This window comes from Heterodontus francisci, chromosome 27 (assembly GCF_036365525.1).
Source record: "Heterodontus francisci isolate sHetFra1 chromosome 27, sHetFra1.hap1, whole genome shotgun sequence".
Lineage (NCBI taxonomy): Eukaryota > Metazoa > Chordata > Chondrichthyes > Heterodontiformes > Heterodontidae > Heterodontus > Heterodontus francisci.
In genome coordinates, this window is record NC_090397.1 from 22,778,150 (window position 1) to 22,792,621 (window position 14,472).

General features: G+C 42.6%; 1 protein-coding gene across 2 annotated transcripts; it reads right to left on the reverse strand.

The window, feature by feature from the left end:
• Positions 1 to 6,876: 6,876 nt before the first annotated feature.
• Positions 6,877 to 13,549, reverse strand: LOC137384981 (troponin I, slow skeletal muscle-like). 2 transcript variants are annotated; one of them, XM_068059711.1, is made up of 7 exons: positions 13,511 to 13,549; positions 11,465 to 11,506; positions 11,244 to 11,375; positions 9,453 to 9,542; positions 9,176 to 9,352; positions 7,237 to 7,345; positions 6,877 to 7,127 (listed from the first exon to the last, which is right to left on the reverse strand). In XM_068059711.1, exons 3-6 carry the CDS (start codon positions 11,367 to 11,369, stop codon positions 7,247 to 7,249), a joined length of 492 nt encoding a protein of 163 aa, XP_067915812.1. In that variant the 5' UTR covers positions 11,370 to 11,375; positions 11,465 to 11,506; positions 13,511 to 13,549; the 3' UTR covers positions 6,877 to 7,127; positions 7,237 to 7,246. The 2 variants fall into 2 exon arrangements, with proteins under 2 accessions (XP_067915812.1, XP_067915811.1); XM_068059710.1 differs by having other exon boundaries at positions 6,877 to 7,345.
• Positions 13,550 to 14,472: the final 923 nt, after the last annotated feature.

Sequence of the window (14,472 nt, forward strand, 5' to 3'; positions counted from 1 at the left end):
TCCATTTCAGGTTCAAGCGTGGCCGGCTGGCTTTCCTGGACCCCAAGCTTACCTGTAAACCACTCCTACAATCAGTCGCTCCCCACCCCCACCCCGCCCAACGCAACCAAGATCAGACATCACCCCTCCACCGCCCCCGAGTCATGATCCCCCACCAATCTAGTCTTTCTGATCTACCCACTCCCCATCCAGTCCCTGGTCTTTCCGATCCCTCCCTCAGCTGAAGCTTCCCATTTTACAAACACACCCCCTACTCTTCCAACATCTTCAGGCACACCCCAACCCCCAGCTCTGGCCTATCCAATCTTCCTTGACATTTCCGATTTTCACTCCACCTCCATCCTTTCTGATCCCCAAAACCCCCATTCCCAGCCTCCAATTTTTCCCCCATCCCCTCCCATCCACCAACTACAATCGCCACCCCACCCCTTGCCCCCTGGCCTCTGATTCCCTCCCCAACCCCTCCCCCTGACCTTTTTGATTGTTCCCTCACTCCTTTCCACTCTTTGGCTGCAGTCTGGTGCTGAATGCCAAGTTGTCTGGGTTTTCTGAACGCAAAACAGCATTCCTCCCTCCCACCCTGGCTCCCTCCTCTCCTCCCTGTAAATATCAGAGCCTTAAAGTAGCACTAAGTACTGTTGCAGACATATTTCATAAAAAGGATTGATGCAAATTAGCTCATATTTTTCAACATATTGCTTGGTGTCTACTATGAAAACCTGCATCCAAAATGGATTGGACAATCTTCACATTTGATTTCTCAGATAAATAGCTTCTGCCCTTGAGATACATACACCAAATTATTGTATAAATGTGATAAATGGTTGCTTTTGTTTGTCTACCTGTAGTAGGTAGGAAAATGCTATTTATTTTCCTGGAACCAATCAGATACACTTACTTCATTGTTTCTGAACAGACCTCTCACAAATTTTCTCCCAAATGCTTTCAACTTCATTCCTTCACGCCCCAATACTTACCCTCGAAATAAGAGAAATTTTGACTCACTCTGAACAACACCATGATAGACCGGCTCAGATATCTATCCACGATGCAGTTTAAAATATGCATTGTGTATTATAATGTATAACATGCGTGTCCTTTTTAGCAGCAATTTATCTGATTTACTGAATGAAATATCACAGGAGACCTGCGAGTGCATGTAAGAATTTGAAACTTGTTGGTCAGACATCAGGCAGAACATTTACAAACAGTAACTGTGAGTTGGAAATGGTGGATTTTTTTAAAGTTTTATATTTTCAGGCATTTTAGACAGTTTAAGCCATCAAATGAAAATTCTATAAACGGTGATCTTTGGGATGAATTTATTTTTGCATTCATGACTGGGACTAATATTTATTTTGGGTCCAGACAGTGTTTATGAGGTTCTGACATCAAAAATGCAAATTAAAAATAAAGAAAGAAAGTCAATCATTTCCAACTTAGCTCAGATGATGTATGTACCTAAATGCTATTAGTTGTTATTTCAGCACAGGATGCTGTAGCAATTAGACCTGTGATCTTAAAGAGATAGCCTTCTACCAGTAAATTAATACATTGTGCATTACATGAGAAATGCTCCTATCCTTATAAAACAGGATTGTCCAATATGCAGCCCACGGGTCAGGATCCGACCCACCAAAGGTGTAAACTGTACCCGGAGCCGTTCCTCATTCTCGCCAGGGCTCTGTGACTGGAGATGGGAAATTTCCCATTGTCTTCTTCTTGCGGACTGGCCTTTTTAAAAACATCGCGCTGAGTTTCACAAATGACAGCTGCTGAAGTAGGAAAGCACTTCCCAACTTTGAAAGATTCAGGGTTTTCTGACTTTTTTTTTAAAAGCCCACCAGAAAACCTCGAATCTGTCTGATGTTGGGAAGCATGTTCCTGCTTCAGCAGCTGTCAGCTGTGAAACTCAGCGCGATCTTTTTAAACAAACTGGCCAACCACAAAGCTGCTTTGCTGAGCAGTCCCGCTCAGTGCAACTGTCAGAGAGGGGGAAAGAGGGCGGCGGGGCGGGGGGGGGGGGGGGGCGGGGGGGAGGTGTGATGGAACAAAGAGAAAGAGAGGGGGGAAACAGAGAGAATGGGAACAGAGAGAGAGGGGGACAGAGAGAGAGAGAGAGATGGGGGACAGAGGGGGGAGGAACAGAGAGAGAGGGGAAAGGGGAGAGAGGGGAAAACAAAGAGAGGGGCTAAACAAAGAGAGAGAAGGGAACAGAGAGAGGGGAAACAAAGAGAGGACGGAAACAAAGAGAGAGGGAAAACAGAGAGGGGCACGGGGGGACAGAGAGAGAGGGGAGACAGAGAGAGGGGGGACAGAGAGAGGGGGGATGGGGGTAACACAGAGAGAAAGGATGACACAGAGAAGGGGGAACAGAGGGAGAGACAGAGAGAGTGATCAATATCACTCCTGTCAGATGGATATCTAAAAAGAGTACTCTGCATCGCTACATCAAGTGTACAGGCAGAGACTGACTACTTATGTAAGCAAAAACAATGCCAGGTATGTCACCAAATCAGTTTTCAATATAGTGACGAGAAAGTAAGTCAATCAATTAGTCTTCTCATTTAAAGCTTCTTCACAAACATGCACATTTGTTGTTGTTTTTATTCGTAAAATAAATTTTCAATGCCTTTATCTTTCGAAATTTTCTCACCGGCACCCTGGGCCCAGCAAAAATCGTAATGCAGCCTTCCACCTGTTACAAAACATCATATCCAACTAACAATAAATAAGGGAAATCTGTACTCTTTGAAAATCTGCACTGTTAGACGATAAATGTGATGAGCTGTCAGTTATCTGCTATGTGGATCCAACCAGGAAGAGAGGGTACCCAGAAACTGCCACTGGATTTATAGCACTGTGAAACAGTTGTTACAGTGCAGGAAGTTTGTGATTCTGATTTTTCTACAAATCCAACGTAACATTTTTAAGAGGTCTTATGCGTATTTTAGGCATTCGCCTAGGATAGTTAGAAAATGGTCCTCACAAAATTAACAGTCGGACCAATGCCTATGCAGATTGTGTGCACTGCTAAATTGGTGTTCTATTGTGCACCTGAAAAACAGAAACACCTAAAAATTTCTACCCCATTATCTTTGGGAATGAGATGTTATAACAAGATTTTGTCTACATGCTCAGATGGTTATAAAAGATTCCATGGCACTACTGGAAGAATGGGGAGTTCTCCTGGTAAACAGTCCTCCCAAAACCTATACCACCAGAAACAGTTTATCTGTTTATTAATTCAGTTGCTATTTGCGAGACCTTAGTCCATGTAAATTAGCTGCTGTGTTTGCTGACATAATAATAGTGACTGGATTTCAAAACTAAACTATTGATTGTATGTGTTATATATAACTATATATATATAAAGTTCATATATTGCCGATACAGTACAAAAGTTGTGCATTGTTTAAAATGAATCGTCTGCCTATCTAGGGCTGGATTTTCTATCGCTCTGAAGTCGGGTGCGCGAAGCTTTGAAAATAGTACTCTCAGATAACGCGTCAGTCTTCTGATGCCTCCATGATGCACTGCAATTTTTATGGGGGGAGTGGGTGGGAACCCACACGCCTCCGATTAACTGTCTGTTAAGCACATTGAAAAGCTTCTTAAAGGGCTGGAGAGGGAAAAAATGAAATTTTCAAAGGTGAGAATGGGAAGAGCGAACAGCCTGGGGCACCTTAGTGCACAGCTGTTGGGAGCACAATGGGATGCCATTATTTATTGTTGCTGCTGATATAATGTCTTGAAACAAAAGGGAAAGTCAAACTGAGGTGCTTATGTGGTCACACAAAGTTGCCATCACTTGAGAAGAGTGGATTAATTACCTGATGAGCGGGTATGTGGGCATTTGTTTGGACCATGAGGCTGATGGCCCTCTGCTCTCCTGCCTGCTGCATTCTGCTAGGCATTGGCAAGCCCATCCCTTTGAGAATCTCCCTCCAGAGCCAGTTCCTGTCTCCAGACAGCACCTGGCACCACTAATTGAGTGCAGAACTTGCCTCCGGCCCCGTTAGGGCCTTTGCATATCAAAATAGCATTGTGTCAGCGATGCTGATCCAGTACAGTGTTGCGACCCAGCAATGATCCAGGCATTGGGTTCCCTGGTTCAGTAAAGGGTTTACCTTACCCTTTATCTTCCAAACTAAGATAGTCAAATATAATATGGGATATAAAACAGAAAATGCTGGAAATACTCAGCAGATCAGGCAGCATATGTGGAGAGAGAAACAGATGTACATTTCAGGTGAACCTTTCACAGATGCTGCCTCAGCTGCTGAGTATTTCCAGCACTTTCTGTTTTTATTTCAGATTTCCAGCAACCACAGTGTTTTGCTTTTGTATTATATGGGCCAAGGCAGTTTCTGCACTGCTAGGACTGGGAAAATGAGTTTTGCAGGATTTGCCATGTGTGGGGGTGTGCGGATAAATGAATACTGTGCAATTTCATTTCTTGATGTTTGAATATTGGGAGTAACAATGGCAAAACTTCCTTCCGGACATTAATAGGATACAGTTCATGAGAGAGTAGCTTGTGCAGTGTCTGGGTGACACATTCCACCCCTTATAATGCAGCCAGGAAACTTCTGGAAATGGTAGAGATTCAGTGTCATTTTCCTGGGAGTCTAGTGGATCCCTTAAGGAATATCAGGACCCTTAGTTTCCACTAAACAATAGCTCTTGAGCTGTGTTTTCAGTTAACTAAACTCCAAATGGACCGACACTGTCATAAAATTGTTCTTAGATGATAACAATTAAGTTATTTCTTTGTGCATCTGGTGTTAGTCAATAAAGTCTTCATGGCACATTCTACATTCTCTCAAGGGTTTCAGATTGACATATGTAAACACACAGCATGTGTTATTGACATGTGTAGCTGAATGTAAAACACCTGCCTTGACTGAAATAAACCAAATGCATGCTATGTAAACCGGGCTCTTCCAGTTACTACTAGAAATGGTATAATTATGTTTAGAACATTCCAAATCTATTCTGAAGGAACAAGAGGAGGAGGAGATTGAGTGTGGCATCACAGGCCTTTTGAGAATTCTCATTTATTTCAACAGGAATATCTGTTCACTTGAAATGGTAAATTGAGATCCTTGTGGTTTCTTACAATAATGAATGTTCCAGGTAGGAAAGATGCACAAAACAAGTTGAATACTTTTCCCCATTATATCTACATTTGTGAATTATTTTCAGCATCAACTGAAGCAATTGATTACAAAAGTTGTCACTGTAAATAAAAAGAAATAAAATAAAAGATGGTGAAAAAACACAAGGGTTCTACACTCTGATCTGATCTACTGATTATAAAGTGTACTTCTTTACATGATGGATATGTACCATATCAGTTCTCATCAAATACCCGTCTATAGTCATTGTAGAGGCTCGTGCATTCAAAGCAGCCATTGTGATTCAGGAAAGGAAAGAGAATTAGAGGCAAAAACAACAGAGTACAATTGGATGAATACAATTCATAAAAACAAAAAGATCTCCAAAAAAGGTTTATGTTGTTCGTACCATTGCATCTAGATACATATAGGATGATTATTGAATATTATGTCTACTCTCCCCTGTTCTAATGAAAGATTGACTCTTCCAGCTCTACCCTCCCTGCTGGGAGTTACATTATCAATGTCAGTCAGATATGTACAACCAAGGATCAGAAAATCATGTAGGATCCAGTCTCAGATATTGATCAAAACCAAGAAAATTCAGCATCCAGTCCAGTTAAAATGTTAAACATACCCTGACAAATAACCTGTGTTTTATGATTCCTTCCCTTAGAACGATGTTGGCCCCTAATTTTAGCAATAATTATTATTGTGTTTGCTGAAAATTATAGGCCGGAATTTTATGGTGGATGGACTCCAACGTGAAAGTCGGTGGTGAACCCGCTTCCGCCTAGCCAGGGGATTCGTCCCGTATTTTACAGATCCCCAGGCTTTAATTGCCCCGAGGCAGGGCTTTCACCCACTTGAGGGAGGAGGTCCCACCTCAGTGAGCTGCCAGCCAATCAGCGGGCCAGCAGCTCTTAGTCCCAGCAGCGCCACCGGGAGCAGTGGCCACTGCTGGGACTGCAGCCCAGCCGACGCCATGGGTCGAGGAGGGAAGGTAAGTAGGGGCATGCCTCATCAGGGGGATCGGTCCTTCCCTGGTGAGGTTGGAGTGGTCGTTTGGGGGGAGGGGGTGGTGTCTTGGATCCTGGGGGTGGGTTGGGAGGCAGGGGTGGCCCTCAATCGGGCACCGTGCCCGACTGCCTGCGCCCCCCCCCCCTCCCCCACTGGGGCGCAGAAAGGCTGGCAGCTATCACTGGGCGGCCTTTCACGCCCCCAGCACACCTGCTTACCACGGGTAAAATACCCGTAGAGGCAGGCGAGGGCCCTTAAGTGGCTGCTAAGTGGCCACTTAAGGGCCTTGCTTGGCCTTGGGCAGGCGGGCCGTTTCCCACGCCTCGCCCGATGCCGTAAACATGTCTGGAGGTGGAAGTGGGGCAGGTAGGCCTCCTGGAGCCTGCCGCTCAATTTTACGCTGCCCCCATGCCACCATCCGACCGCTGGGGCGGCGTAAAATTCCGGCCATAGTCTGTCCTTGCTTTGGAAATTTATTGCTTGCATTGCAACAAATAAAATTCTTTTGTAATTGCCACAGGTATAACATTATACTGGAATTATTTTTCCACCAATCTGCACTGATAACATTCACTTAGTTATCAGCTCCTAATGGGTGATTTCTTGAACTCTGCACACAGATATTGAGTACAGTTCTCAGAACAAATAGCTAAGTGCTGATGTTTAAGAAATAAAAATTCAATAATGAAAATGAGACGGTGACATTACCCAGTTATAAGCAAATGTTTTACTGCTCATTTTCAGTTACAAGACAGCAAGTCATTTTTCACATACCTTGTTCAAAGATTATCATTTTAGTGCTTATAATCACAAAAAATTCAACAAGTCTAATACTGCACATGAATCTCAAGAGGTGGTTGTGAACATGAAAACCATTTATTAAACTATTTTACTTATGTGAAGATGTGACATGCCGAACACTGCAGAGTTGAAAGTAAAGCAACCAGCAAACACTTTCATACAAGTAGAAATACCCGGCTTGGTTACCTGTAGAAAAACACAAGTCAATATCCAACATAAATCAATATTCTCAGGTCAAAATTAAATGAAATCACATTTTTAATGTTGAATCCATCACATTTAAGGCATTTCGAACCTGGCAACACTCATTGGGTGTTAGCAGCATCGAACATCTTCTTTCTGCCCTCCATACCGGACTTGGCTTCCACATTCTTACGCCAGTCACTCACCTCTACATTACGTTCCTATTGAGAGTTTGCAAAAAGGCACAGATTCAGAATAAAGGATAGTTAGTTAGGATCAGGCTAAAAAAAATGGGCTGAAATTTATCCTCCTGCTGCCGAAATCGGCAGCAGAGGAAAACAATGATGGCCCATGCACGTGGGCCACACATCATGGAGCCACCACAATCATCCGTGCGGCAGCTCATTTAAATAGCCAGGATAGACTGCCCTGTGCACAGGCACTGATGCCATTTTTAAAGGGCTTCAAGCCCTACTGTTAATAAACAAAATTAAATACATTTATTCTGCCCCTCTCCCATCCCCAATAACAATTAAATGAATTACTTGCTGTTCCCCCCCAAAACACTTACCTTGTCTACCTGACCATCCCCCCCGCAAAGTGAATAAACTTTAAACTATAACCCTTCCTACCATCCCCTACACCAATGATATTACTTTGACCCCACAACCACCACCACCACCCCCCCACCACCTCGCAATGAGAAACTTACCTCCTCCCACCAGTGTTCCCCTTGGTTCCCTGGAAGGCGTGGGAGTGCCGAAGATTGCATCAGGGCAGACAGCAGGAGTGTAGGTCTCATTAATCCATTGATTTAAATTAATTTAATTCATGGTGGTCCCGCCTCAGAGTGGCAGGGGGGCTGCCACAAGACCTCGCCACTGCCGGCAATATTGAGCCTGGCCTTCCCGGCATCAGGGTGCATGATGTCCCTCTCCCGGAGGCATTTTCCGCACGCCTCCCCCCGGCCCCTGACTCGACCCCCAATGTCGGGGTGTCTGTAAAATTTAGCCCAATGTTTAAAATGTAGCAAAGCTGTAGGAGTTGAAATTCTTCTTGTATGGTAGCGCTAAATGGGCAGTATGGCATTGACCGCCTATTCTATTCCCCACCTGATAGTTAGTTCTATTAAGATTGAGTTTTTATAGCAAGGCATCCATATTGAAAAAAAAGTGAAGCTTTTGAAAAAAGAATGGTTTTAATTGGTCGAAAACAAATCAATAATTGATCGAATCCAGCTCGTTAGTCTGGTGCATTGGAAGTCTGGCAAAACTTCTTAAAACTTGCTTAAGATCTTCTCTCTTCAAAGTTAATCAAACTGCAGTAGGACCTAAACCCCACAACAGAGAACATGCCACTCCTATAATTATGTGTTTATCCCCTGCAGAAAGTATGACCGTTACAATAGGACTTACCAACATAATTATTTTATTTAATTTATTTAAATTCTGCATTTATGTTGCTACAAGCAATTCTACGCCTAATGATTATCCAAGAATAAAGAACTATGTTTAGTTTAGAGATACAGCACTGAAACAGGCCCTTCGGCCCACCGAGTCTGTGCCGACCATCAACCACCCATTTTATACTAATCCTACACTAATTCCACATTACTACCACATCCCCACCTGTCTCTATATTTCCCTACCACCTACCTATACTAGGGGCAATTTATAAAGGCCAATTAACTTATCAACCAGCAAGTCTTTGGCATGTGGGAGGAAACCGGAGCACCCGGAGGAAACCCACGCAGACACGGAGAACTTGCAAACTCCACATAGGCAGTACCCAGAATTGAACCCGGGTCACTGGAGCTGTGAGGCTGCGGTGCTAACCACTGCGCCACGTAAAGATCTCAATATTTTCATCGCAAACATTAACATAACAAATAAAATAAATAAAATTAAACATTAACATAACTGTTGAAGCAGATATCAAACATAAAGGGCTGAATTCCCGCATTGAGAAACTTATCTATAGAATACAGCCCTATGAAATCTCAAGAAATAGCCAACATGGAAACACAGAAAAGTGTGAGATATTATTGTTACCTTTTCTGTATCATCCTTTTTGACTGACTTCAGGTTGGCTCGCAGATCCATAGATACTTTGTGCTTGGATCCTAACAAAGCACGCAACATAGCATCAGCAGAAACACGGACCCTACGCAAAGTGGGTCGCTTAAACTTCCCTCTAAGGTCAAGAATTTTCAGGGACAGATCATGAATCTGTTGGCAGAAAAATGTATGTGAAATATTAGAGCTGATGCTTCCATAGTATAATGAGGAAAGAATGCAGGGATTAAAATATGACAAATTTGTCACGCACCTCATAGTTGTTCTTGCCAGCTTTGAACTCAAAGTCGTACCTTTCTTCATCAACAATCTCAATTTTTTGATGAAGTTCTTTGCACAAATTCTGCAACAAGAAAAGTTTATTTCTGGTCAGTATTTCCCAACGTGCCACCTGCTCTAATCCCACTCTCATTATCGCATCCTGTCACCTTTAATATTTATCTTTGTCAACCAACTGTCCAATTCCATTCTGCATTTCCTACCCCGCAGCCATTTTAACATGGCCATCTTGGGCAATTAAGGGGTTCAGCTGATTTGAACAGCAACCTCATGAATAAATGTAAATTAGGGTCCTATGATGTAATTAGGAGGCCACTGTAATTTTGATTGCCTGAGTGGAGAGTCCAACATGGACACTACTCAGTAAAACATGGTGAGTACTCAGTCAGGCAAGTTTAAAACTTATCTTTGTCCAACATGGAGGGGCAGGGCCCCACAAAGAAAATTTTCACAGAATCAATCACAGAATTGTTACAACACCAGAGGAGGCCATTCGGCCCATTGTGTCTGCAATTCACTTAGTGCCATTCCCCTACCTTCTCCCCGTAACCCTGTACATTCTTCCTTTTCAGAAAACAATTTCCATTTTGAATGCCTCGATTGAACTTGCCTCCACCACACTCTCTGGCAGTGCACTCCAGATACTAACCACTTGCTGCATGAAAAAGATTTTCATCATGTCGCCATTGCCTCTTTTCCAATTACCTTAAATCTGTGCCCTCTCATTCTCGATCCTTTCACGAGTGGGAACAGTTTTTTTCCTATCTACTCTCTCCAGACCCCTCATGATTTGGAATACCTCTATCAAATTTCCTCTCAGCTTTCTTTTCTCCAAGGAAAACAGTCCCCCAACTTCTCCAATCTATCTTTGTAAATGAAGTTTCTCATCCCTGGAACCATTCTCGTTGATCTTTTCTGTACTCTCTCCAGTGCAATCACATCTTTCCTAAAGTGCAGCACCCCAGAACTGGATGCAATATTCCAACTGAGGCCGAACTAGTGTCTTATACAAATTCAACATAACTTCCTTGTACACTATGTCCCTATTAATAAATCCCAGGATAGTGTATGCTTAATTAACTGCTCTCTCAGCTTGCGCTGCCACCTTCAATGACTTATGCACATATACTCCCAAGTCTCTCTGCTCCCCTTTAGAGTTGTACCCTTTATTTTATATTGTCTCTCCATGTTCTTGGTTGCTGCTGCCCCAGGATTCCCTCTCCATTAAAATCCATGAACCTACCCCTTTCACAATTTACCTGTCTGCCAATCTGACAGCCTCTGGAACACTTAATTTTTAAAGATCCAAAGCCAACAAGCTGTCTCTGGGCTCCCAGCTTGGTTGGACACCTAGTTAGTAGCATGTTAATAAGGCCCTGCCATTAAAATGCCTGGGCCTCCCACTGCATCTCCCAGGTAGACGGCCTGCGTGTTCTAACGCTTTCTGCATGGGAGTCAAAACTTCCCCTATAGTGTCAAAAGCTGAGATAATTGCACATTTGAAGGTCCAGGAAAAACACACAGATCCTACAAATATTCAGCAAAATTTAATGATACTGTCAATGTTATGCATTTCTGCCTTAAATGGAAATACAGTATGAAATGAAAGCAAAATACTGCAGATGCTGGAAATCTGAAATAAAAACAGAAAATGCTGGAAATACTCAGCAGGTCTGGCAGCATCTGTGGAGAGAGAGAAGCAGAGTTAACGTTTCAGGTCAGTGACCTTTCATCAGAGCCAGTATACAGAATAAAATGGTCTTACTTGCAAATCAGTAAGGGAAAGTCCGCTAAAGTTGAGAGGAGGTACTCGCTCTGCAAGGAATTTTTCTTTCTCTTCATTTCGATCAGCTATTTCTTTTTCTAGGTCTTCTTTGGCTTTCCCCAGCATTAGAATCTGTATAAACATTGTTATTAATTCAAAATGTGATAATATGCAACAAATATTGTCTGAATAATAAACTGGGAAACACAAATGTATCTCACCTTAAGGTGCAGTTTGCGTGATGCTGAGATCTTACTACTTCTCTGTTATTGACAATAAAAGCAAATGAGAGCTGGTTATTTCAGTGCTGTTAAGTTTTTACATTGGATAAATACATCCAGTCATACTCAATGAAGAGCCAGACTTGAAGTAAATACAATTGAGATAGAACTACCAAATTGTAGTTCTTATTCTTCAACTTTCACTCCTTGCTGTTGTCAGTATATGGTGCATGAATCTACTCATATATCCCTATGAGATAACAAGTACAAAATTGAGAGCACAGCAAAATCATTTATATATTCAACTTATAGTATTCAGAAAAAGAGGCCTGTAGCGATATAAAATACTTTCATACACACCTATTGATAACCTGTTATGGATCTGACTTAGCATTATGAATATGGCATATTAAAAATACAAATTTATTAAATTCCATAGAATTACACAGAATGTACAGCACAGAAACAGGTCATTCAGCACAACTGGCCCATGCCAATGTTTATATTTCACACAAGCCTCCTCCCGCCCCTCTTCATCTCACCTTATCAGTATAACCATCTGTTCTTTCTCTCTCATGTGTTAATCTAACCTTCCCTTAAATGCATCTATGCTACTCTCTATAACTACCTGTGGTAGTGAGTTCCACATTCTAATAACTCATTGGGTTTCTCGAATTCCTTTTATTTATCATTTTGGGCTGAACCAATACAAAAAGTACTATTTTCTGTTCCATGATGATTTTTAAACATTTGGGGGGAATTTTAACCCCAGTAAATGGGCAGGTTTGGATTGGAGAGGAGTGTTAAAGTGTTAAAAATCTGAATCCTGACCCCAACCTGCTTCTAATCCACCTACTTCCAGTTTTAATAGAGGCTGGTCAGGGGGCTGCTAGCCAACCCACTTCCAGGAGGCGGGGTGGCAATTTACAAATGATGAGGCTGCATGCCTCAGATGAATGCAGCATTTTACATTTAACTGTGGGATCCAGCATGCCTACCTTGCTAAATCCCCAGTATTGTGCCCCCCTAACGCTTCCAATCTCCCCCACTCCTGAGGCCTCTGACCTTCCCCTCACCAAGGCATCCAAACTCGGATCCTCCTTTGAGGATGCCAATCCTCCCCCCTGCAACGAGCCCTCCAATCCCCCAACACCAACACCCCCGACATCTGCCCCACTCTGATCCCTCAAGCCTCCAATTACACCATCCCAAACCCAAGATCACCACACCCCCCCAACCCACCCCACCCCCTGGGATCAGACCACCCCATTCACCCTTCCCGGGGTTGGGGCTTGGGCTTACCGGGTCCTCCAGCCTCTTCTCCAGCATTCCCCACCCGACTGGAAGACAAGCTTGTCAATTAGGCTGACGTCTGGGCGGGGAACCTGTCAGTGATGTCACATACATGCTGTGGAGTGAAAACCTCAGTGTGTGTCGGGAAAACCCGACTACCAGGTTTCCCACATGTTACCAAACACCCCACCCCTCAGCCGCTCCTGGCAGGTCAAAAAGTTAAAACTGCCCTTCCCCCCCACCCCCTCTCCACACACACTTAATTTTAATATATTTCCAAACTTTTGCTGATAGAAAGTCAATTTTATTTGGAGAAAAGTAGACGGGCATTATGTAAGCCATTATAAATACTGATAAATTGTGTCAAAAATATGTAAGTACTTCCTAACTCAAAACCTTGTCCTGGTCTGACAATTCCTCATGTGTCAAATCACGGGATGACAAACTTCACCCAGTGCAGTTTGGTGCTGTGCCATTGCATTGTTGTGAATATTATTGCACAGCCCCAGCAAGGCTGCCTGGAGAATGATTGTTTCTATGACATCTTTAACATAGAAAGTGCAATAACATTGCAATTTACAATTCTATGACAGATCGAGTATAATTTTCCAGGATTCGCATGAGATTCACAGACTCATACATATTCACTAATTCCCTTAAATACCGCAGAATAAAAATTGTGGGAAAATGGAAAATGATTGGAAATAGCGCAACTATCTTTTGAGTGGGAGTGTGTGGAAACTGGCTGCATACTTTAACATTTATCTCTTTCTGAGTCACTTGAGCTCTTGGTGGTGGAGCAACTGTAGCAGGAGGTGCTGGTTTCGGTGGTTCTGGCTCAGGATCAATTACTTCTTCGATCTCTTCTGTTTCCTCAATAACTTCTTCTTCATACTGCTAAAATATTAAAGATCTAATTGTTAGAGAACTTGTATATTGGCAAAACTGGTACAAATTTTAAATCATAAGCAATAAAATGTGACCGATCACAAATACAACTGCCATGGAGAATAATGCCAGGTCTGTTAAAATGCTTACCTCTTCCCTGAAAGAGAGAGAGAAAAAAAAAAGTGCGTCAGGGAGCAGATCATAACAATTAGAAAATAGTAGCATTCCAGATATATTTTAAATTTAAAGGCATTCCTATTCTCTTACATTTCAGTTGACAACTTTATTTTATTGCTCAACTATGTTGTGATTTGGACATTGTGCAATGGAGTAATCAAATACTGTACCGTTTTATGTGCAACCTTTCAAGGTAAGAGGAATGAGTGCACTTATTGTGAGTTTGAATAAATTAACAATGTTCTGTCATTGTCTTTACTCTTTTAAAAAAGTATGTTGTGATTTTTTTTGTCTACAGTTGTTCAGGCACAGACCTGTGTTGGCTGCTTGAGTTCACAACTTTTATAGAAAACCAAAAGCTTAAAGAAACAGTGGAGTGCAGTGCTTCTGGTATAGAAATTCTGTAATTGGAGCAGAGGCCTCAGACCCGCTATGTGTCCAATGTGCACTGCACTTGACCGATGTACTTGGGTAATATATAGTGCACTGGGACCACAGCTCTTCAAGACTCAATTTCTATGAGCAGTACACCAGGCAAGCAGCACCCATTTGGAATAAGTTCTTCAGGGAAGGCCTGACAAAAAAAAGTGTTTTTTCCTTGTGTGAAACATTTCTTCTAATAGGGGCACCCTTCATGAGGTACCTCATGC